At 41.6% G+C, this 26,377-nt stretch overlaps 1 protein-coding gene across 2 annotated transcripts in view; it reads left to right on the plus strand.

The window, feature by feature from the left end:
* CDH20 (cadherin 20) overlaps positions 1-26,377 on the plus strand; it is a 762,886-nt gene that overhangs the window by 660,101 nt on the left and 76,408 nt on the right. For both annotated transcript variants that reach the window (XM_069730620.1, XM_069730619.1), the window contains 2 exons: positions 16,776-16,943; positions 23,963-24,150. In XM_069730620.1, the coding sequence (XP_069586721.1) occupies positions 16,776-16,943; positions 23,963-24,150 (356 nt within the window). The remainder of the gene's footprint in view (positions 1-16,775; positions 16,944-23,962; positions 24,151-26,377) is intronic.

Genomic DNA, 26,377 nt, shown 5'->3' on the forward strand with positions numbered 1-26,377 from the left:
ATTGCAGAGATAGGAGAAGCTTTGCAATTTGTTTATTTTTTTATCCATGCATGAAAAACGCTGATGAAACACTGAAGGTAAAACTAACACACTCAATTAACACTGTTGATACTCACATCCATATTTTTCTTATATGTAAATGAGCTAGGCACTGATCTGCATGAGAATCTGCCTCCAGAGCTTATTTTTAATAAATGGGGGATGTTACAAGTGTGAGACAAGAACTAACACAGAACACAAGAACTGAACTTTGTCTTTTTATAAACACATTTTTTTGCTTTTCTCTGAGCCCTGCTGTATTACCACCCTCTCTGCCTGTGAGATGGAAGCTGAGGTGAACCTGCAGATGTGTCAGGTATAATCACACACAGCTATGCAGTGGGATCAGGAGAGCCGAGAGCGACCATTACCCTTCACATGTTAATGCCTCCTTTCATGTACAATATGCTCTGGAGGCAGATTCTCATGTAGATCTATGTCCGGCCCATAGTCCTGAACAGCTTATTTACATATAAGAAAAACGTGGATTTCTCTGGGATAAATCAGATCACAGTAGCTAACATTTTATTTATCTTCCTAAGACCTACATTCAAATGTAGACGGCTTAGGAAAGTTGATCCTACTGACAGATTCCCTTTAAGCTAATAAAATAGTGAAAAAAGCTATACATGTTTGGTCTCTCCTTACTCATGCTGACCTGGAGAATCATGTTTCTAGGCTATTTTTACAACACAATGTTCTTACACTATATGGTAAAATGAATAGTGTCATATTCAAAACTACAACCTGTACCACAAAAAAGCCCTCATACATCAATATCAGAAAAAATAGCAAAAATAAAAAACATTATGGCTATTTTAAAAAGAAGAGGAAAAAATGAAAATGTAAAATCAAAAATTGGCAGCAAAGAGAAGAGGTTAAGCTTGTGTGTCATTTACTAAACCAAAAACTGGAAGCTAGTTGATGATGTAAGTTAATCTTCGAACTATAAATTATGTAATGCTTCACAATGTGGAATGAATGATTTTATGTATTACATGCCTATAACTCAGACACTTTTCAGGGTATTTACGAATATACTGTTGTACCAGAGTTTTGTAACATCCACCCCCTATAATATTAAACTGTTGTTAAAGGGATTTCCTTGCATGAAACATTTAGAACATATCTACAGTACATCATGGTTGATAAATATATGATCCATTAATACCCATTATAGTGTCCCAAAATCCCTGCTCCTTCCCACGTTATATAGATTTTTAATTACACGGCCAATTATCATCTGTTCAAGCTGCTCCTTATTACAGTCATGCAGTGTGGGGGGCTCTAATCCCTGTTCTACTGCTCATAGGATTCACAGCAATAAATAAATCACCTATATTTTGTATAGATGATAAATGTCCACTGTGGGAAAACTCATTTTAAACATGTGTTTATGTTTAAAGATTTTTTTTATTTTATTCCAGAGACCCTAGATACACAAGTACCACTAGGCATGCTATCCCTAATCCTGTATACAATGATTGACAGAAAATCTATACATCCTTTAAGACACTTTTAACTCAAAAGTAATTTACATTCCAACTTATAATGGATGGGCAGAGTAGCAACCATTTTATTCTTGGCTGCAGTTTTATAGGCTGTTTTATTCTGAAGCCACCATTGGCCCATTCATAGCTAAAAATAGTAGTTGCAATCATTTATGCCATCACATTAGTGGTAATTAATGAAAAGTACTTTTTGCAAAACTGCAAACTTTAATATATAAGATAACTAGCTGAAGAGCCTGGCTTTGCCCGGGCATAGTAACTAACTGTGGTTAGTTATAGCACCTCATGTCTCTCATTTTCCCATCACGCCTTTCATTTTCCCCCTTACATCTCTCATTTTCCCCCTCACATCTCTCATTTTCCCCCTCACTCCTCTTATTTTCCCTCCTAACATCTGTCATTTTGACCTCACACCTGTCATTTTCCCCTCAGTATACTGTATACCTGTATGTCATCTCCCCTGTATACAGTATATACCTGTATTTCATCTCCTGTATATAGTATATACTCGAGTATAAGCCGACCCGAGTATAAGCCGACCCCCCTAATTTTGCCACAAAAAACTGGGAAAACTTAGTGACTCGAGTATAAGCCTAGGGTGGAAAATGCAGCAGCTACTGGTAAATGTAAAAAATAAAAATAGATACCAATAAAAGTAAAATTAATTGAGACATCAGTAGGTTAAGTGTTTTTGAATATCCATATTGAATCAGGAGCCCCATATAATGCTCCATACAGTTTATGATGGGCTCCATAAGATGCTCCATATTAAAATATACCCCATATAATGCTGCACAAATGTTGATTATGACCCCTTATGATGCTCCATACAGACATTTGCCCCGTATAATGCTCCACAAATGTAGATTATAGCCCCATAAGATGCTCCATACAGATATTTGCCCCATATAATGCTGCACATGGCCCCATACAGATATTTGCCCCAAATCATGCTGCACATGGCCACATAAGATGCCCTATACAATACAGATATTTGCCCCCATATCATGCTGCACATGGCCACATAAGATGCCCCATACAGATATTTGCCCCCATATCATGCTGCACATGGCCACATAAGATGCCCCATACAGATATTTGCCCCATATAATGCTGCACATGGCCACATAAGATGCTCCATACAGATATTTGCCCCCATATCATGCTGCACATGGCCACATAAGATGCCCCATACAGATATTTGCCCCATATCATGCTGCACATGGCCACATAAGATGCCCCATACAGATATTTGCCCCCATATAATGCTGCACATTGCCACATAAGATGCCCCATACAGATATTTGCCCCCATATAATGCTGCACATGGCCACATAAGATGCTCCATACAGATATTTGCCCCCATATCATGCTGCACATGGCCACATAAGATGCTCCATACAGATATTTGCCCCATTTGCTGTTGCTGCGATTAAAAAAATAAAAAAATTACATACCTCTCCGGCCCCCGGCACTTGCTATACTCACCTTTCCCGTTCCACCGCTGACCGCCGCTGTGTCTTCCCATCCTCTGCGCCAACGTTCAGGAAAAGGGCGGCGTGCACTAATCGCGTCACCACGCCCTCTGACCTGAGCGTCACTGTGGAAGACACAGCGGCGCCGACTGTGGAACAAGGAGCAGGTGAGTATCGCACACTGCCCCATCATACTTACCTGCTTACCTGTGTGTCATCTCCTCCTGTATACAGGTCCTTCTCAAAAAATTAGCATATAGTGTTAAATTTCATTATTTACCATAATGTAATGATTACAATTAAACTTTCATATATTATAGATTCATTATCCACCAACTGAAATTTGTCAGGTCTTTTATTGTTTTAATACTGATGATTTTGGCATCCAACTCCTGATAACCCAAAAAACCTGTCTCAATAAATTAGCATATTTCACCCATCCAATCAAATAAAAGTGTTTTTTAATAACAAACAAAAAAACCAACAAATAATAATGTTCAGTTATGCACTCAATACTTGGTCGGGAATCCTTTGGCAGAAATGACTGCTTCAATGCGGCGTGGCATGGAGGCAATCAGCCTGTGACACTGCTGAGATGTTATGGAGGCCCAGGATGCTTCAATAGCGGCCTTAAGCTCATCCAGAGTGTTGGGTCTTGCGTCTCTCAACTTTCTCTTCACAATATCCCACAGATTCTCTATGGGGTTCAGGTCAGGAGAGTTGGCAGGCCAATTGAGCACAGTAATACCATGGTCAGTAAACCATTTACCAGTGGTTTTGGCACTGTGAGCAGGTGCCAGGTCGTGCTGAAAAATGAAATCTTCATCTCCATAAAGCATTTCAGCCGATGGAAGCATGAAGTGCTCCAAAATCTCCTGATAGCTAGCTGCATTGACCCTGCCCTTGATGAAACACAGTGGACCAACACCAGCAGCTGACATGGCACCCCACACCATCACTGACTGTGGGTACTTGACACTGGACTTCAGGCATTTTGGCATTTCCTTCTCCCCAGTCTTCCTCCAGACTCTGGCACCTTGATTTCCGAATGACATGCAAAATTTGCTTTCATCAGAAAAAAGTACTTGGGACCACTTAGCAACAGTCCAGTGCTGCTTCTCTGTAGCCCAGGTCAGGCGCCTCTGCCGCTGTTTATGGTTCAAACGTGGCTTTACCTGGGGAATGCGGCACCTGTAGCCCATTTCCTGCACACGCCTGTGCACGGTGGCTCTGGATGTTTCCACACCAGACTCAGTCCACTGCTTCCTCAGGTTCCCCAAGGTCTGGAATCGGTCCTTCTCCACAATCTTCCTCAGGGTCCGGTCTCCTCTTCTCGTTGTACAGCGTTTTCTGCCACATTGTTTCCTTCCAACAGACTTACCATTGAGGTGCCTTGATACAGCACTCTGGGAACAGCCTATTTGTTGAGAAATTTCTTTCTTGCTTGAGGGTGTCAATGATGGCCTTCTTGACATCTGTCAGGTCGCTAGTCTTACCCATGATGGAGGTTTTGAGTAATGAACCAGGCAGGGAGTTTATAAAAGCCTCAGGTATCTTTTGCATGTGTTTAGAGTTAATTAGTTAATTCAGAAGATTAGGGTAATAGGTCGTTTAGAGAACCTTTTCTTGATATGCTAATTTATTGAGACAGGTTTTTTGGGTTATCAGGAGTTGTATGCCAAAATCATCAGTATTAAAACAATAAAAGACCTGACAAATTTCAGTTGGTGGATAATGAATCTATAATATATGAAAGTTTAATTGTAATCATTACATTATGGTAAATAATGAAATTTAACACTATATGCTAATTTTTTGAGAAGGACCTGTATAGTATGCAACTATGTGGCATCTCTTCCTGTATACAGTATATACCTGTAGGTCATCTCCTCCTGTATATAGTATGTACCTGTATGTGTCATCTCCTCCTGTGTATAGTATATACCTGTATGTTATCTCCGCTGTACATAGTATATAAAGTGGGGCAAAAAATTATTTAGTCAGTCAGCAATAGTGCAAGTTCCACCACTTAAAAAGATGAGAGGCGTCTGTAATTTACATCATAGGTAGACCTCAACTATGGGAGACAAACTGAGAAAAAAAAATCCAGAAAATCACATTGTCTGTTTTTTTAACATTTTATTTGCATATTATGGTGGAAAATAAGTATTTGGTCAGAAACAAAATTTCATCTCAATACTTTGTAATATATCCTTTGTTGGCAATGACAGAGGTCAAACGTTTTCTGTAAGTCTTCACAAGGTTGCCACACACTGTTGTTGGTATGTTGGCCCATTCCTCCATGCAGATCTCCTCTAGAGCAGTGATGTTTTTGGCTTTTCGCTTGGCAACACGGACTTTCAACTCCCTCCAAAGGTTTTCTATAGGGTTGAGATCTGGAGACTGGCTAGGCCACTCCAGGACCTTGAAATGCTTCTTACGAAGCCACTCCTTCGTTGCCCTGGCGGTGTGCTTTGGATCATTGTCATGTTGAAAGACCCAGCCACGTTTCATCTTCAATGCCCTTGCTGATGGAAGGAGGTTTGCACTCAAAATCTCACGATACATGGCCCCAGTCATTCTTTCATGTACCCGGATCAGTCGTTCTGGCCCCTTTGCAGAGAAACAGCCCCAAATCATGATGTTTCCACCACCATGCTTTACAGTAGGTATGGTGTTTGATGGATGCAACTCAGTATTCTTTTTCCTCCAAACACGACAAGTTGTGTTTCTACCAAACAGTTCCAGTTTGGTTTCATCAGACCATAGGACATTCTCCCAAAACTCCTCTGGATCATCCGAATGCTCTCTAGCAAACTTTAGACGGACCCGGACATGTACTGGTGGGACACGTCTGGCACTGCAGGATCTGAGTCCATGGTGGCGTAGTGTGTTACTTATGGTAGGCCTTGTTACATTGGTCCCAGCTCTCTGCAGTTCATTCACTAGGTCCCCCCGCGTGGTTCTGGGATTTTTGCTCACCGTTCTTGTGATCATTCTGACCCCACGGGGTGGGATTTTGCGTGGAGCCCCAGATCGAGGGAGATTATCAGTGGTCTTGTATGTCTTCCATTTTCTAATTATTGCTCCCACTGTTGATTTCTTCACTCCAAGCTGGTTGGCTATTGCAGATTCAGTCTTCCCAGCCTGGTGCAGGGCTACAATTTTGTTTCTGGTGTCCTTTGACAGCTCTTTGGTCTTCACCATAGTGGAGTTTGGAGTCAGACTGTTTGAGGGTGTGCACTGGTGTCTTTTTATACTGATAACAAGTTTAAACAGGTGCCATTACTACAGGTAATGAGTGGAGGAAAGAGGAGACTCTTAAAGAAGAAGTTACAGGTCTGTGAGAGCCAGAAATCTTGATTGTTTGTTTCTGACCAAATACTTATTTTCCACCATAATATGCAAATAAAATGATAAAAAAACAGACAATGTGATTTTCTGGATTTTTTTTCTCAGTTTGTCTCCCATAGTTGAGGTCTACCTATGATGTAAATTACAGACGCCTCTCATCTTTTTAAGTGGTGGAACTTGCACTATTGCTGACTGACTAAATACTTTTTTGCCCCACTGTACCTGTGTGTCATCTCCTCTTGTATTAGACCTAGTTCACATGTTATTTGGTCAGTATTTTTACCTCAGTATTTGTAAGCTAAAACTTTGAGTAAAACAATCAAAGGAAAAGTTTATTCTAAACATGTCACCACTTCTGTATTTTTCTCCCATTCGTTGTTTTGGCTTATAAATACTGAGGTAAAATATGTAATCTCCCTTGTACATAGTATGTACCTGTATGTGATCTCCTCCTGTGTATAGTATATACCTGTATGTCATCTCCTCCTGTATATAGTATATACCTGTGTGTCATGTTCTCCTGAATTAGACCTCGTTCACACGTTATTTGGTCAGTATTTTTACCTCAGTATTTGTAAGCTAAAACTTGGAGTAAAACAATCAAAGGAAAACTTTATTAGAAACACGTCACCACTTCGGTATTTTTCTCCCACTCGTTGTTTTGGCTTATACATACTGAGGTAAAATATTGGCCAAATACTGAGTGTGTGAATGTGGCCTTATACACAGCGTCCACATGCAGCGCTTCACTGTTCTCTATACACAGCCTCATACTGCAGCAGCACCTCACTTCTCTCATTTTCCCCCTCACATCTCTATCCCTGAGGCTCCTCCCTTTCCATTGATGTCATGCCTCACAGAAGCAACTCCATTCTAGCACAATGGAGCTAGATGTGGCCTGTGCCTGCCATGCAGAGTGGGCGTGGCTATGCAGAGTGGGAGTGGCTCGATACATATACACACACTCACATGCATACACTCAACTTTATATATTAGATTGGATCATTTTATTGGGATAAATTTGACAAAACACATAGATGATAGAGGTTATAGCAGGCAGAGACAATACTGTCCATATTCAATGATGTCTTCTGTCATCATCCACCTCTTACAGGCCAATTCAATTCAGTAGATATTGTAGGAATCTGCTGAATATTTTAGATAATTAGCAAATGACAGTAATGTCACTTGATTTTTACCTTTGGTCCACTGTTTTCAAATTCCTAAATCAAGGCATTTGACTGTATACCAAATACCACTCAAATTGTAAACCAATGTGCATATTGCCTACCCTGAGGGGATTGCAAAATGGATATCACCCATTTAAAGTTGCCATAAAGCACCATTGAAGATAGTTTTAGTGATGAGCGACCGCGCAGGGGTAAGTTGTTATATTCCGGTGCTAACAGAGTGACTTCTGCGTGCTTAGATATGTTCGAAGCACTTTTGGCATGGTGAAACATTAAAGTGCACCTTCCCATCTACTGTACTTATTAACCCCGTTCTGATGTCGGACGGGATAGTACGTCCAATGTCAGAAGCCCCACTTTGAGGTGGGCTCCGGCAGTGACCAGAGCGCAGCACGGTGACACTTGGCTAATGCTCAAATCAGAGCTGGAGCCGAGTGTCATTAGTATACTGCATCCAATGCTCTCACATCTGATGCTATACACTGATGTGACCCCAGCCTAAATATAAGCCTGGGAGTGTCTTGTACGAGTCTTGTTGACTTACATTGAAAAAGCACATAAGACGCCAGTTAAATTGAACGGTTCTGAAGAGGAATAGAACTACCGGAAGCCAGAGCAGCTAGGAATCCGTTAGTATTGAAATATCTGCACTTTGCACTAAATACACACTGATAAAGGATTGGAAAATAACATTATTGCTGGGAGTACATCTCATTCCAGGTTTGTTCATTTCTTTCTAATGTCTATAAAAGATATTGTTATTCTTCCTACTTATTTTTTAAGTACGACGTCCTTCAGATCGTGATTTCATTCTAACATATTATGATCTCTATCGCATCTAGTGTATGTTCCTCTTCACTGCACAAAACACAACAATATGGTGCAGATCACACTCCTCACGTAATAGCTCTTCTCCCATTATCATCAAAGACTTCCATATCATTTGCTCAGTTCTTCACTATTGTTTTCCGCTCCTTCTCTACTCTAATGACTTTCCTGGCATTGCATGCTACTGGCAGCCTCATCCCTGTAATTAGAGTCCCGCTTCCCTCTTACAATCCATTTATAAGTCTCTGCTTTAATCCTATAAATAATCTGTCTCATAATCATTAGCTAAAAACTGACATAAGTACATCAAATTCCTGAGTGCACTTCTCCGAAAAGCCGCAGCTGCAAAACCTTGAGGGAAAGCATAAAAAGTTAACGTGAGGAACCTGCAATAAAATAGGACAATGGTTCATTGTTAAAAAAAAACATTTTGGACATACTTCCATGAGATGAGCAGAGATAGAAAGTGCACCCCAGCATCTGGGGAGTAAACTCTAGAATCATGAATGGCACATGGCAGATAATGGGGAATATTAAAGATTTTGTATTGGTGTTGGTGAATTTCAAATTACATCTCTGCACATTTCTTATGGACATACGTTTTCCTAATAGCAGATCATGAAGCTATACGATGAATTACAAGTAAAATATTAAAGATTTTTAAAAAAAAGTTGTAAAGTTTAGCACAAAAGTCAAAGAAAAACTTACAATTCAGGCTTCCCTGGTTATTCTCCCATATCAACAAGATATGTAAATAATTCTCTGTGGGACAATTAGTGTTGTAAGATGGTATCTTCTATTATGTTAACTAGGCAAATACATTACAAATTATTTGACATTGTTAAACTCCTTAAGGACGCTGCCTAGTTTGGTACTTAATGATGCAGTGGGATTTTTTGTTTGTTTGCTTTTTCAACTCTATGTTTTAAAAGCCATACTTTTTTAATTCAATGTAGCTTTATTAGATCCTTTTTTCTATGGAGGATAATTTCCCTCACAGATTTGAACAGGGTGGCTTATTCCTTTGAGTTATAATAAATGAGTATTAGCAGCCACAAAGAACGAGGAAATAACCACAACAGAGGGAGTTTGTGTGCTGATGTATATGAGCCACAAGTAAGAAAGCCCAAGAGAACGTCTTATTGTCTGATAAGGAGTGAATTACTGTCAATAGAGGTGACTTAGTGCAGCAAAATCAAGAATGTTTTGTGTTATATTGGGAGTGGCATAGGGACTGTGGTAAAATACAGGAGTAGCTGCTGAAGTGGTTGCCAGCAGGCAAGTGTTGCAAGTGCAAGGTCATAGTTGTTGTGTATACACACATTTTTCAAGTTATTGACCATTGGAGAACTGTTTGTAGTCAGCAAGCATTACGATGTCATGCTCTTGGATTCAAGCCACAGCAGACACAACTTATCTCTGTGTGTTTAGGTTCTGTTATTCTGGCTGCAGTCTGTTTAACATAGCCCAGGTGTTTTCATTTGTCTGTACCCCTGCTGGCATTTCCTACTAGTGATACTTTGTTGCGGTTTAGCCATTCTGCTATAGCTTAAAGCCAGTTAGTGAAATTCCAGCTAGGGTTTATTTCCTTGAAGTTTCTGTTCTTTACTTTGCACTTACCTTTAGTTTATTTTTTAGAAAGTGGGCAGCATATAATCTAACAGTACATACTTTATGCTGTATTTTGTATTTCGTGGTTTACTTTACTCACTCTGGGATCTTTCTTTTTTTCAGCATACTTTCACTTTTGTAGGTATTCTACACTCTGCCATGACATCCAGTTCTTTAGGAGGAACATAAAGCTCTTGACAACCTTTCAAACAGTTTAGGCGCAAGCTGTCACTTCTACTTTGTGGTTAGGACTATCTGGGACTGTTGGTCATGATCTAAAGTCTGTACAGGAACCGGCAGGGTCGTTTGCAGTTTTTTTATATTTCCAGTGAGTTGCTACACTATCATAGCCAAAGGGTTTTTCTGGTTATAGAAACCCTCTTGTCTCCTGGATACTGTTTAGAGTCTCAGCCATTGCTCCTCGTCTTTGTTATTGCAGGCAGTGCTGACATCACGTTGACAGCGCTGCAGCCAATTACTGAGATCAGCGACTCTGCCAAAGTTGATAACACAAGCCACTCGGAGCTGCTTAGCTTTGATACTGACTTCAGCACTTTTGACATTATGTCAGCACTGCAGACAATATCAAACACGAAGAGCAGTGGAAGTGACTCAGCACTGGACTTGGGAAGGTAAGTAAACTACGTTTGTTTTTTTTAAAACAAACTTCAGCTGGGGGACATGTTTGATGAGGCATCATGATGATTGCACACAATCCCCCAAGTAGCAACAATTTGAACAAATGTAGACAGAACACCCTCTTAAAGGGAATTTGTCACCAGGTTTTTTCTATGTAGTCTGACAGCACCATGATGTAGTGGCAGAGTCCCTGATACCAGTGATGTGTCACTTACCGAACTGTATTTTGCTCTTCCAATATATTGAGTGATTTATCAGGAGGAGATTATCACTACACAATAAGCTTCCAGTCACTAAACAATGTACACACAACCTAGCTAACCAGTGGTGTGGGCGGGTTAAATGAGGCTCAACAACTGAGCTTTCCTAGATCTGCCCAGAGAAAAAATGTGATTCTATCTCAATGACTGCATCCAGTAAACTAAGTGATACATCACTGGAATCAGGGTCTCTGCCCCTACATCATGCTGCTCTCAGATTACATAAGAAATACCTGCTGACATATTCTCTTTAAGAGACCCTGTAACCAACTAATTAAAAATAAAGCTATTCTTGACTTGTTCTTCTATATTGTTGCATTGATATCCTATCCTCACAATAACTAATCAATTTCTAAATCCAGGGGAAAAAAATTCAATCAAATATCCACCTGCTTGTTTTGGTGCTTTTACGTCTTATCTCAACAGCATGTAAATTGATTGGCATTGGATTCCCAGATATAAATGCTTCTGTTGCTCAGTTCTAAGCTAAAGATTATGTCCTTGCATGAGTCTGACACTTATTTCATAAAATCTGCTTGCTTTGACATGAACGTTTCCAAGATCATTCCAGTGTAAATGAAGCTTCAGTCATGCCATTTAGTCGGAATGGAGGAGGCATTCATATTTCATAGACATAAATTGCTGGATTTTCAATTGCGTTTTACAAATCTCAGGAGACGTCTCCCTACTGTGATGCCCTTGACTCTAGCTTTTGGAGCGGCACCTCTCCACGGCTGCACGTTGTTAGTATGGTGAATGAAACGTGTGGAGAGGTGGGTTGTTTTAGGACGTGTGAGATTGAAGATGGAGCACATATTTGTTTTATGCATTTATTGTTTGGCTAAATAATGAACGCAGACCTCTCTTCTGTATCATCAGGTATCACTGATGGTTTGTATACATACAGAGCCAGAAACATCTGTTCTCAGGTACCATGGAAACTATGCTTCCTCTCCAAAACATTATTGTGATGGAGCTAAAAGCTTGCCTAATTAACCAGCCTGGCCAACCAGGCTTACATGATTTCAATCATTTTTGGAACATGACTAACTTATTGCTTAGGTACTTCATTGAGTGTGTACTGACCCTTAAGTAAAGTCTGATTTATTTTTCTGCCAGAAACATAAGATAATTACCGACTAAAAGATCTTTGGCCAGCAATTAACACCATCAAGTCGAACATTAACATGCATGGTAGACTTGGCCAAATGTGCATATTAATCTTTTTACAGGTGGAAAAGGACTGGCGGAAGCAGCTGCCAGACACCTATAGGGAATGCAACAGAACTAAACATGAAAATTCACACCTGATTGTCTGACCCGGGAAACAATGTCCACTAGCGATGTGTGAATTTATTTGAGTGGAATTTAATTCTCCTCGAAGTTCACAAGAATTTATATTCTACATAATATGGATTTTTTTTATGATTTGCTCAGTGCAAATTCAGCAAAATAGCAGCCAACGGTTGCCACCATTTTGCTTAACCATAGAGTGCTGGCAAAAGGTTAAAAAAAACTAATACTCACTTTATCGTTCACCTGCCCCGCCAACCCCACAACCTGCAATCCGGTCCTCCTGGAAGCTACAGCAGGTCAAGGAGGATGTGTGTGATGGAGAGGGACCAAGAGAAGAGGTGTAGAGGACCAGATGGCAGGCTGTAGCAGTGACAGGTCAGCAGTAAGGTGAGCATTATTTTTTTATTTATTTTTTACAGTCTAAGCTGCTGATTTTTTCTCTTTTTTATATCCAAAAGATCTAAATCTATAAGATAGACACTGAAGATTAAAAAATTAAATTCTGCTTACTTGCACCTCCTCCAGAGGAATCATATGTCAGTGATCTATCTGGTCGCGATGTGATTCAGAGGCCCTAAACACTACATACATGGGTCCATATGTGTGTGTGATGTTCCTCTGCTTGTTTTTACTTTCAGACCACAAACTGCTAGATGACATAGTAGACCAGGACCCTCTGACCTCATAAGGAATTCTTGGATGCCAAAATAAACGGTTCTTTACTGAATGAAGAACATATATACATTAGGTAGCAGGAATCAAAGTTTTCAATCATGTTCTACACAATAGAAGTTCAAGCTTTACAGTTACACAAGTCGGCCCATAACTTGTGAACAACATTCCATCAAAGCAGCATACTTAGATGGGGGACTCCATTTTCAATTTGTAAGGGTCACATGGGTCGAGGTGTAGCGCTACATCTCCTGAACAATCTTTCCTCTTCTCAACTCGCTCTCCTTAAGTACAGGTGCCCCAGCCTGGCAAGCCCAGTATTTATTCACCGATACTCTCAGGACTGGCTTACACATCACCTCAAGTCCCATTTCTCCTGTAGCTATCTCAGTGCTATCCACAACACACAGTTGCCTCCTAGACTTCCGGCTGGGCTCCTTAAATCTAAGCTATCCAGACTTTTCTTCTCACACAAAGTCTCCCCAAATTGCTTGCTGTCTTAGATGCTTCTGCGACTGGATTAAATTCAGTTGCTGGCTTCCTACCTGCTTTCCAAGTCTCTTCTTAAACACACATACACCCAGTATGGGGGTCTGACAACATGACTTCTTTTCTTCATTAAAAAATATCATACTACCAGAAATAGGAATTACCTTCCACCCTAGCTTTCTTATATCTCCTCCCACAATCTGGTTTGGCCAAAAATAAACCCTATAGTCCCCAACAATCACCTGCTTCAGCCTACATAGATGAACACACGTGACGCAAAGTCATCAGAGGGGTTGTCAGACAGCTTCTACTCCTTTACACAATACGATTACAGTGTACAGCCATACACTGAACAATATGTAGTAAGCAAAGACGTTGTGCTTCCTCTTAATGCTAGGTCTACTAAGGAGTAGGACAGTTGTCCCATTGACTGGCCAGAAATGGACACCCACAATGCCTTCAGTCAGCCTGACTTCCCTCTTTTCCTGTTGTAACCCTGACCTCATGTACTTGGCTAGCAATGACAACATTTTGTCTGTGATTTTTTTCTCTGTATACCTGGCTCTGACCAAACGCATTTACATTTCATACTCAGCTCTATCCACCTGCCAGCAACTACTCTGAGAAATAATGCAGATTCCTCTGTAAGGTTGAATGAATAAAAACTACTCTGTTTCGGAGATCTGCTGAAAGGAGTGGCTAGGACCTTGATTGTCTATGGTAGTAGATTTAAAGAAGCACTCAAATTAAACCTTTTATTGACTAAACTAGTATAAATGTGTATGTAGTGTAGTGTAAGTGCGGCAATATTTTTACTGATTGTCAGTTTTCCACCACCACTCCAGTCCTCTTCTGGGTCATGACTTCAATTTCAACTCAACAGAAACCAGAAGTTTTTACAATGTAAATCTATGGTGAGTCGGAAGGATACTTCATAGTCTTACATTGTAAAAGCAAGTTCCATCTCACACATAGATCCCAGTGTAATCCAACAAGTCAGAATAGTAGTCACATGAGTAAGAAGAGGACCAGAAGAGCGGTGCTGGAATCCAGGGAAGACAGCGATTGGTAAGTATATTAATGCACCTATTACTGAATTAGGTAACGTTCACATTAGCGTTTCCCGACGCTGCGTCGGGAAACGCTGCGGCAACGCATGCGTCATGCGCCCCTAAATTTAACATGTGACGCATGCGTTTTTTTGCCGCAAGCGTTGGGCGCAGAAAATGCAACAAGTTGCATTTTTCTTGTGTCCAAATTTCGGCAAAAAATGACGCATGCGTCGCAAAATGCAGCGTTTTTGCATGCGTTTTGGTGCGTTTTTATTTGCGTTGTGAACGTAGCCTTACATATATATATTTACGCAGATTTATCCACTACAAGTCATCATGTTAGTGCTTCTTTAAGTTGAAGAACTCTTAAGGCCCCTTCACATTAAGCGACGCTGCAGCGATACCGACAACGATCCGGATCGCTGCAGCGTCGCTGTTTGGTCGCTGGAGAGCTGTCACACAGACCGCTCTCCAGCGACCAACGATGCCGGTAACCAGGGTAAATATCGGGTAACTAAGCGCAGGGCCGCGCTTAGTAACCCGATATTTACCCTGGTTACCATGCTAAAAGTAAAAAAAAAACAAACACTAGATACTTACCTACCGCTGTCTGTCCTCCAGCGCTGCGTTCTGCTTCTCTGCTCTCCTCCTGTACTGTCTGTGAGCCGGAAAGCAGAGCGGTGACGTCACCGCTCTGCTTTCCGGCTCACAGCCAGTACAGGAGGAGTGCAGAGCACAGCGCTGGAGGACAGACAGCGTTAGGTAAGTATCTAGTGTTTTTTTTTTTTTTACTTTTAGCATGGTAACCAGGGTAAACATCGGGTTACTAAGCGCGGCCCTGCGCTTAGTTACCCGATGTTTACCCTGGTTACCAGTGAAGACATCGCTGGATCGGTGTCACACACGCCGATTCAGCGATGTCTACGGGGAGATCCAGCGACGAAATAAAGTTCTGGACTTTCCTCAGCGACCAACGTAGCAGGGGCCTGATCGTTGGTCGCTGTCACACATAACGATTTCTTTAATGATATCGTTGCTACGTCACAAATAGCAACGATATCGTTAACAATATCGTTATGTGTGAAGGTACCTTTACTCACAGCCTGTAACAAGCAGCCACTAGCCATCAAGCAGCATTGATCATACAGATCTTGTATTATGGTGCAGCTGGAAATCAGCACTCCCCACTGTTGTGCCCAGACTGTGGGGGTTAATATTATCTAAAGACTCTATATATCTGTATATACGTAATGCGTGCACAGATCTATGCAGAGATGTTCTTCACACCCAGTTCATAGTCACTGATGTGAGACGGAAAATAACCCCCCACCGCCATTCACCAACACCTACACCCCTATTGTTAGGGGTCACTGCTTTTGCATTGCATGTATCAGAAAGCATGATCTGTAGATCTGGTCTAAAACTTGCATTTTATTTTAATCTAAGGATCCTAGGTTGTATTGTCAGACGTATTCATATTTTAGAAAGTATGAATATCCCACCTATAGTAAGTGCAATATTTTATTTTTGACCATTTTTAATTATACAATAGTATTTGTGCTTGTACCATCACTATTTTTCAGACGAATGGGTTTGAGCTCTCAGACATTCACCTTTCATCATACTGGGGAGCAATCTAATTGAAATTCTCCACAGTCCAGGATGTCAACGCAGAAACTAGTTTCATGTCCTTATACAAAACGAAAGTAGAGATTCAAAAAAGTCTCGATCTTTGGGGAAATATCCCATGAAGAGGTCAGGCGCATGATAGTCTATTCAGAAAGAGCAAACGCATCTCAGTAGCTTTAGTGTAAATCAAGCAATTCGGTCATGCACTAAATATATGGCCGATGTTCATCCACGGTTCTTTCAAGAAGCATTGCTGTCACCTATTGGCAGAATCTCGTATAGCAGGTTCAAATATCGGTTATTTTCAGCAAAGAATTACCTGTTACTCACACAACTGGAAAGTCTAAAGATTTGTGGACATGAAACTAATCTGTGCGCAGCCTGTCATTAGAGAACTGATAATTATTTTCAAAATGATGTGAAATGTCTTTATGACTCTATAGCCGTACTTTAGTACACAGCACTGTAAGTTGTTTAATTGGATATAGTACAGAAATTACATTGATTGGGTAGTTTTAGCATCTGGACAATTACCTCTGCCAATCTAAATGAAATACTTACTGCCATATGGAAGGATATCAATAGAATTTCCGCAGGACATTTCTACAATATCAACATTTTTTTTCCCTGTCTTTGTCCATTGTAAAAATGCGCTCTTTCATTTAACAGATAAATTAACTTGTCTGTATAATATATTGCCTAAACTCATGCTGCATTTTTTCTCCTTCAGGAATAATTAGAACAGCTTTAACAAACATGGACCGAGAAGCAAGAGAATATTATGAAGTGCTTATCCAGGCCAAAGACATGGGTGGACAGATGGGGGGCTTAGCTGGAACGACCACTGTTAATATCACTCTCAGTGATGTGAATGACAATCCACCCAGATTTCCTCAAAGTAAGTACATTAGTAGCAGTTTATAGTTTATTCAGTACAGCTTGTTTCTAACTTGGAACTATAATCTTTCTCCAGACATTGCAAGGTCATGATATGCCTCATTACGTTATTTTACTTCCTTCTCTCTGTGCTGAAGTACTGGTTCGGTGCCCTGTTGATGCCTCTTTAGAAGCTTTTTTTACCTGCTGCTCAGCAATCAATAAACTCTACTCATTATGTGTGTAAAACTTCCCCTTTCTGAGCCTTACTGCTCCACATACTTCCCCCAGAAGAAGGCTTGAGCGCCGAAACGCGCGTTGGGGACGGTGGGTCGCACAGGGCTCCGGACATTAGCAGGTAAACACTATGTTCCTCTGATTAAGTTTTGTACTCCTCTTGCTATTTCAGCCCTTCTGATTTTTGTCTGTTCTAAGGTGTGCTCTTGTATTTTGGTCTTTATACTTATGCTGGTTATTGGCACACTGTAGAGCAACTTTAATTAACCCTTAATATCTATATACACCTGCTGGTGCCTGGTCCCCTTGTGTAGTCCCACCTATGTTTTGGCTAAACCCCTGTCATATCCCTTGTACTTTTATGTATTTAATCTCAATAAGGCTGTATACTTTTACATATTGATTCGTGGTGGTGCGTGCTCTCTATTTGAGTTCTGTCTATCTTGGCACTGAATCTCATCCTGACTTCTTCCACATTAATTGTTTCTCATGTGGATATTGGCCTTGTATGTATAGGCTTTGTACTAAGAGAGGAACATTTCCATGCACAGTCTGTTTGAATATAGTCCATTGATTCTTGCTGAACTGCATTTGAAGGGATATTGAGAAAGAAGAAAGAAGAAAAGTAAGGAAATCTATTACAAAAATGCATTACGTTGCCATAGCTGGTGGATAATATAAAAATATATATATGCTTTATAGTTACTCTTTAATTGCCAAGTTAACACTCTTATATAAGAGACTTTAGTACTGAGTAGAAACATTACAATAGTGTTTTATACTTCATTTATTTTCTGAAGTCTTGAAATCTGAAGTTTATAAAAAAAATTACAACATTTTTCATTCTAACTTATTGATAGAGCAAGTTCATAAGTTACTGGACAGAAAACTTTACAAAACTTTACTTATCAAATATCAGTTTGTACAAAATGAACAATACAGGGCTGTGCTCCCTTAAGTGTCTTGTTATGAAGGGAATCCATGACCAATTGCAGAATTCACGTTTGAAAAACACTGGTGACAGCTGATGAAGACCATTCAATTTTAGCTTGGATCACCAAGTTCCGCTTGGTGTGTTGGGTAGACAAGGAAATACAGATATGACCAAGGCTCCAAATCGCCTTTGAACGTCTCCAATGCAAATGGGGACATCTTAGTACAATACTGTAGATATTCTCCTAAGAAAGACAAAACCTCACTTTTAGGGCACAGACAGATGACAGTGTATAACGGACGCCGATTGCATCGCAGTGCATGGACTTGCTAATGGCTCTCCTGACCTGAGGGTGACAGTATGTATTTCTTTGCCACTATGAAATTTAGATAAACACCTAGAAACAAAGGCACCACACATTAATGATGTAAAAGAATCACTTTATTAATAGAAAAAGGACCACAACGTGGTCATTTAAAAAACCATAACAGGCAAATGGTGAGACATAACAGACACAGAACGGGTAGACAGAACCTGGTAATAACAGCAGATCAATATATATACTGTAAGACTCATGTCGGTGTGGTAGTTGGGGGCAGGTATATCTCGCCCAGGTATTTGTCCTATGTGAATTAGGCTGCTCAGTATCTTCAGGATGCGAATGGGTTAACAAGTGCAGGAATAAAAGATGACCAGCTGGGGGTTTCCAACGTCAGCCTGGGGCACATAGATTGCCTGTCTGTGTGAGACAAACGTGAGTGAGAGCTGTGCTCAAAAATTGTGCAATGTTAGCTGGGTGGGGGAAGCCTCCCCAGTTGTTGAGATAGCAACGTGTTGGTTCAGTTAGCGCCGGACAGGCTAGGATTTATTTTTATGTTTTGTTTTATCTATGTTGCTTTCACGTTAATAAATCTGACCTGAGGTCAGCCTGCTCAGAAAACCTGCTGTACGCCTCAGATTCGTTGCACAAACCACGTGGCCTTTGACCCCAGCAAAGGCGATCCCGGAGTATTGTGCCTGCCAGATTTGGGAGTCCAGTTGGATGACTTCCACAGCGAGCAAATGAAAGATCCTACCCTGACTCCGGCTAGGAAAAATGTAAAAATGATAGATGGGGTACCCGTAGAACCTGACACTAGGCTAGCGTACCCGTATATGGTTCTTGAAAATGATTTGCTCTACCAGGTAGAAAAAAAAGGGGAAGACACTGTGCAACGGTTAGTGGTACCCAAACCTTATCGGCGGAAGGTACTGGACTTGGCCCACGGACATATAATGGGGGGACATCTGGGGGTACAGAAAACCACAGAAAGGATATCGCATTGTTTTGTGTGGCTGGGAATACATAACTATTGTGAGTCCTGTCCAGAGTGCCAAATCTCGGCACCTAAACCTCGGTTCTGTAGCCCTTTGGTACCCCTTCCTATCATTGGAATCCCTTTTGAGAGAATTGGAATGGATTTGGTTGGGCCCCTTCCCCGATCCACACGTGGGCACCAACATATCCTCGTCATCATGGACTATGCCACTCGTTACCCGGAAGCCATCCCTTTGCGTAACACAGCTACCAAGACGATCGCCAAGGAATTGGTACAAGTGTTTAGTCGGGTGGGAATTCCAAAACAGATACTCACCGACCAGGGGACCCCCTTTATGTCGAGGGTAATGAAGGAGCTCTGCAGACTCTTACAAATAGACCCGTTGTGTACGTCTGTCTATCACCCTCAAACAGATGGCCTGGTTGAGCGGTTCAACAAAACCTTAAAACAGATGCTCCGGAAGGCGATAGACAGAGATGGGAAGAACTGGGATTACTTGTTACCCTATTTGCTGTTTGCCATTAGGGAAGTTCCCCAGTCTTCCACAGGGTTTTCGCCTTTCGAACTGTTGTATGCCCGTTGTCCCCGGGGACTGTTGGACGTTGCAAAAGAAACCTGGGAAGGTCAAGTCACTCCCTTTAAAACGGTGATCGACCATGTAACACAAATGCAGGACCGTATTGCCGCTGTCATGCCCATTGTTAGGGACCATATGTTACAGGCCCAGGGAGCCCAGAGGCAAAGTTATGATAGAGGCGCTAAGGTCCGTACATTTGCATCCGGGGATAAGGTGTTGATCATAATTCCTACGGTGGATAGTACATTTCTGGCGAAATGGCAGGGCCCCTTTGAGGTCCTGGAAAGAGTTGGTCAAGTGAACTATAAAGTGTAACAGCCTGGTAAGAGAAAACCAGAACAGATCTATCATGTGAATCTGATGAAACCCTGGAAAGACCGCTCTGCCCTAACGGCGGATCTGCCCCGTCCGGTTTGTTCACCTACCGTACCGGAGGTGCAGATTGCCGAGACTCTCTCGGAACGACAAAAATCTGAGGTTAAGCAGTTTTTGTTACAGAACCGACAGTTTTTCTCGGAAAAACCTGGCCGGACTAAGCTAGTGAAACATGAGATTGTCACAGAGCCTGGTGTCACAGTGCATGTGAAGCCCTACCGGATTCCGGAAGCACGCCGTGAAGCCGTCTCCCGGGAAGTGATGGCAATGTTGGACTTAGGAGTCATTGAGGAGTCGCACAGCGCCTGGTCCAGTCCAATCGTGTTGATAGCTAAACCGGATGGCTCCATACGGTTTTGTAATGACTTTAGGAAACTGAATGCGTTTTCTAAATTTGATGCGTACCCTATGCCCCGGGTCAATGAGTTGATCGACCGACTTGGTAAAGCCCGATACATTACGACCCTAGATCTAACAAAGGGGTACTGGCAGATCCCTCTGGCCGAGGCGGCCAGAGAGAAGACGGCATTTCCTACACCGGAAGGTCTGTTCCAGTATGTCTACATGCCGTTTGGACTTCACGGATCTCCCGCAACGTTTCAGAGATTGATAGATCGGGTCTTGAGGCCCCACCGACAGTACGCTTCTGCCTACCTGGATGACCTCGTAATTTACAGCCTGGACTGGGAAACTCACCTCCGGAAGGTACAAGCGGTGATTGATGACCTGCGAGATGCAGGCTTAACGGCAAACTCCAAGAAATGTCACATCGGGCTTGAAGAAGCCCGATACTTGGGCTATGTGATTGGCAGAGGAGTGGTTAAACCCCAGATCGACAAGATACAGGCAATCCAGGGCTGGCCACAACCAGTGAACAAGAAACAAGTACAAGCTTTCCTGGGGATTGCCGGCTATTATCGCCGGTTCATACCCAATTTTGCAGCCATGGCTACCCCCTTGACGGATCTTACCAAAGGGAAGGGTTCCGTCATGGTAAAATGGACCTCAGCTGCTGAGGAGGCCTTCCACAGCCTGAAACGGGCCTTGTGCTCTCAGCCCGTACTAGTGACTCCTGATTTCAGCAGCGAATTTGTGGTGCAAACTGATGCCTCTGATACTGGTGTCGGAGCTGTACTTTCCCAGGTGAGGGACGGAGTCGAACATCCGGTCCTCTACCTCAGCCGGAAACTGAATGTACATGAGCAAAGGTATGCAGTGGTTGAAAAAGAGTGCCTAGCCATTAAATGGGCTCTCGACTCCCTCAAGTATTACCTGGCCGGTAGGAAGTTTAGGCTGGTCACGGACCATTCCCCTCTCAAGTGGATGCACCTCCACAAGGACCGTAATAGTCGGGTAACCCGGTGGTTCCTTGCCCTGCAGGCTTACTCTTTTACGGTGGAGCACCGACCTGGGGTGCAGATGGGGAACGCCGATGCCCTGTCCCAAGTGCACTGTTTCAAGAGTGTTCTTGCTCGACCGGAGTGATCTGAGCAAGGGGGGGGGATATGTAAGACTCATGTCGGTGTGGTAGTTGGGGGCAGGTTTATCTCGCCCAGGTATTTGTCCTATGTGAATTAGGCTGCTCAGTATCTTCAGGATGCGAATGGGTTAACAAGTGCATGAATAAAAGATGACCAGCTGGGGGTTTCCAGCATCAGCCTGGGGCACACAGATTGCCTGTCTGTGTGAGACAAACGTGAGTGAGAGCTGTGCTCAAGAATTGTGTAATGTTAGCTGGGTGGGGGAAGCCTCCCCAGTTGTTGAGATAGCAACGTGTTGGTTCAGTTAGCGCTGGACAGGCTAGGATTTATTTTTATGTTTTGTTTTATCTATGTTGCTTTCACGTTAATAAATCTGACCTGAGGTCAGCCTGCTCAGAAAACCTGCTGTACGCCTCAGATTCGATGCACAAACCACGTGGCCTTTGACCCCAGCAAAGGCGATCCCGGAGTATTGTGTCACAATACGCACTAAGTGTGACAATAAAAACTCACATTACATAACAGGCATGCTATATATAGCGGTAGGGCACTATGAAATTCAGGTCAGAAGAGCCACCGGCCAGTCTATGAACTACAATGCGATCGTCATCCGTGTTAAACGGCAATCTGACTGCACCCTTACTCTTTTTAAATATTGAGGCTTTAAGCTTATTATCTTTTGAATTGATTGTCAGCAATGTAGTAGTTCAAAACTAAAATTGATAATCAAAAATACAAATTGCTAAATAATAAAATTCACGTTGTACATTGATTTGTTTCTTTAAGCAAAAAAGAACATGCAATTTTTTGAATTTCCTAAAATAGGCTTATCATAGAATATTCCACAACTGGGACCCTCAGCAATCAGTTGTAAGCTATGGGTGAACTCTACAGCAAGCTAAAAAAAAATCCCGCTGTGGCAAGAAGCATTACACAGTATGGCTACGTTCACATTAGCGTCGCGTCGCTGTTGCGTCGGCGACGCAGCAGCGACGCAGCGGCGACGCGCCCCTATGTTTAACATAGGGGACGCGTGCGTCTTTTTGCACGCGTTTTCCGACACGTGCGTCGTTTTAGACGCTAGCGTCGGACGCAAGAAAACGCTACAAGTTGCATTTTTCTTGCGTCCGATTTCGTCAAAAAACGACGCACACGTCGCAAAACGCGCGCGTTTTTGCGCGCGTCGCGCGTTGCGTCGCCGACGCAGGGCGGCGCAACGCTAGTGTGAACGTAGCCTATGCAATGCATGATAATGCTAGTGCTGGAAATGAGGGTCCAGGATTACCAGAATTTCTTATTTTCAAAAAAACACAGTATAACCTAACAGGCCCTTTTGTCACATAATTACTATATATTTCCTTTCTCATACCTTACAGCTGTTGACCAGACATATCATGCTGATTCTTGCTAGTGTACTTGTCCTCCAGAGCTGATTTCATATTGTGAACGTAAATGATATGTAAGGGATTTACCTGGCGTTAGCATAGCAATCAAGCAATGTTGCAGGGGAAGTAATCAATACAAATGTATAGATGAATTACCTAATTTGTGTTTCTTCTAGAATCACTTGTAATATGCTGTCTTATTTTTTTTTTCACCTGCTCACCTTCTTTCTTTCTTTTTCTTTCTTTCTTTTTTTCTTTTTTTCTTTCTTTCTTTCTTTCTTTCTTTCTTTCTTTCTTTTTTTCTTTCTTTCTTTTTCATCTTTTCCCTTTTTTCCACTGACTCTTTTTTCCCTCTCTATTCTTTTTCCCTGCTCTCCCATTCTCTTTCTCTCTTCTTCTGCTGTCTTGTCATTCCCTACTCATTCATTTGAACTTCACTTTTACCTCTTACTCCTCTTTCCAAACTCTTGTTTCTCTCTCTGTCTCACTTATAATGTTTCTTTTTACTAATTGTCCTTTTCACTCTTCTTCCATTCTCTCATCTATCTTCTTTTTTTTTCGCTTCCAAATCTGATCATCTTTTTGGTGTCTTGAGTTCTTCCCCTCTCTTTTTCCCTCCTCATGTTTATTCTTTTTTTACTTTTCTTTTCGCTTTTTATTATTCTCCCTTCTACCTTTCGCCATTCTCTTTCCTCTTCACTTATTCGCTGTATTTGTCTCTTATCTCTCTCAGAACACTACCAAATGAATGTTTTAGAGTCCTCTCCTGTGAACTCCACTGTTGGTAGAGTTCTAGCAATGGATTTAGATGAAGGAGTGAATGCAGAAATGAAATACACCATTATAGACGGAGATGGTCCTGATATGTTTGATGTTACAACTGACCCAACATACCAAGTTGGAGTTATCACAGTCAAAAAGGTAACTCTCACTTTCATAGAAACATGCAGAACTTTCATATGTAATCAGAAAAAGTATAAATTATATGTTATTCAATGTCAACCCTACCAAATATTTAGGATCTGTACTTCAGGTAATGGATAATTAGAATATTTAGTCATGCAGCTCACCAGCAAGAACAGTCAGCAATTCATTTAATGATAATGATCCATCATTCAACCAACTTAAGAGGCATCTCATCATCAAGTACAAGTTTTTACTGACATTGTTATATTAATGAAACACTCCAGAAAATGTTACTATTATTAAAAAAATAATGTAAATGATTTTGAGTATTTCTTCTTTTACCTGTTGTCTCTCATACATACACTGTGTGCAGAATTTTAAGGCAAGTTGTATTTTAGAGGATAATTTTTATTATTGATCAACAACTATGTTCTCAATCAACCCCAAATACTCATAATATCAAAGCTTTATATTTTTGGAAGTTGAAGTGGGTTTTTTAGATTTGGCTACCTTAGGAGGAGATCAGTTTGTGTAGGTAACTATTACTGTGCAGAATTACTAGGCAACTTAATAAAAACCAAATATATTCCCATCTCACTTGTTTATTTTCACCAGGTAAACCAATATAACTGCACAAAATTTAGAAATAAACATTTCTGACATGCAAAAACAAAACCCCTAAAAATTAGTGACCAATATAATCACCTCTCTTTATGATGACACTCAACAGCCTTCCATCCATAGATTGTCAGTTGCTTGATCTGTTTACGATCAACATTGTGTGCAGCAGCCACCACAGCCTCCCAGACACTGTTCCGAGAGGTGTACTGTTTTCCCTCCCTGTAGATCTCACATTTTATGAGGGACCACAGGTTCTCTATGGGGTTCAGATCAGGTGAACAAGTGAGCCATGTAATTATTTTTTCTTCTTTGAGACCTTTACTGGCCAGCCACGCTGGTCATGTTTTTCTTGAATGATACCAACTTCTTCCTGTATCACTGCTTGAAGAAGTTGTCTTCCAGAAATTGGCAGTAGGTCTGGGAGTTGAGCTTCACTCCATCTTCAACCCGAAAAGGTCCCACAAGTTCATCTTTGATGATACCTGCCCATACCAGTACCTCACCTCCACCTTGCTGGCGTCTGAGTTGGAGTGGAGCTCTCTGCCCTTTACTGATCCTCATCCATCTGGCCCATCAAGAGTCACTTTCATTTCATCATTCCATAAAACCTTTGAAAAGTCAGTCTTAAGATATTTCTTGGCCCAGTCTTGACGATTTATCTTATGTTTCTTGTTCAAAGGTGGTCGTTTTTCAGGCTTCCTTACATTGGCCGTGTCCCTGAGTATCGCACACATTGCGCTTTTTGTTACTCCAGTAACATTGCAGCACTGAAATATGGCAAAACTGGTGGCAAATGGCATCTTGGCAGCTTCTTGATTTTCCTCAATTCATGGGCAGTTATTTTGCGCCTTTTTTGCCCAATACGCTTCTTGCGACCCTGTTGGCTATTTGCCATGAAATGCTTGATTGTTCGGTGATCACGCTTCAAAAGTTTGGCAATTTCAAGACTGCTCCATCCCTCTGCAAGACATCTCACAATTTTGGAATTTTCAGAGCCCGGCAAATCTCTCTTCTGACCAATTTTGCCAAAGGAAAGGAAGTTGCCTAATAATTAAGCACACCTTATATAGGATTTTGATGTCATTAGACAACACCCCTCCTCATTATAGAGATGCACATCACCTGATTTACTTAATTGGTAGTTGGCTCTCAAGCTGAACAGCTTGGAGTAGGACAACATGTATAAAAAGTAGCATGTGATCCAAAAAACAACTTGCATAATAATTCTGCACACAGTGTAGCTCCGTGAAAATCCAGACACTTCCCATGCTTCTGACAGTACAGTAGAGGCAGAGTCTCAAGGCTCCTCACTTGTTCAGCTGCGAACCTTATGTAAGGGCAGGAGCAGGGGACAAAATACCATTGGTGCAACCTGGGCACAAGACGCCCACTTCCACTTCAAAGGCAGCAAGGAATTTCTGTCGCAAACACATTATTGCATTGTAAAGGGTCAATTCACTGTTTTTGCACAGGGGGCCTCTTCTGTCTGCTCCTGAGCAGCAGTGATAGTTTGGTGACATAGAATTGCTGTCCATGCCCATTGTTTACATGGCAGAAGCTCTTGGGATTTATATAACATTGAAAAAAGTATATTTTACCGCTTTATAGTATTCTTTGCTTT

Source organism: Ranitomeya imitator, chromosome 6 (assembly GCF_032444005.1).
Source record: "Ranitomeya imitator isolate aRanImi1 chromosome 6, aRanImi1.pri, whole genome shotgun sequence".
Taxonomy (NCBI): Eukaryota; Metazoa; Chordata; class Amphibia; order Anura; family Dendrobatidae; genus Ranitomeya; species Ranitomeya imitator.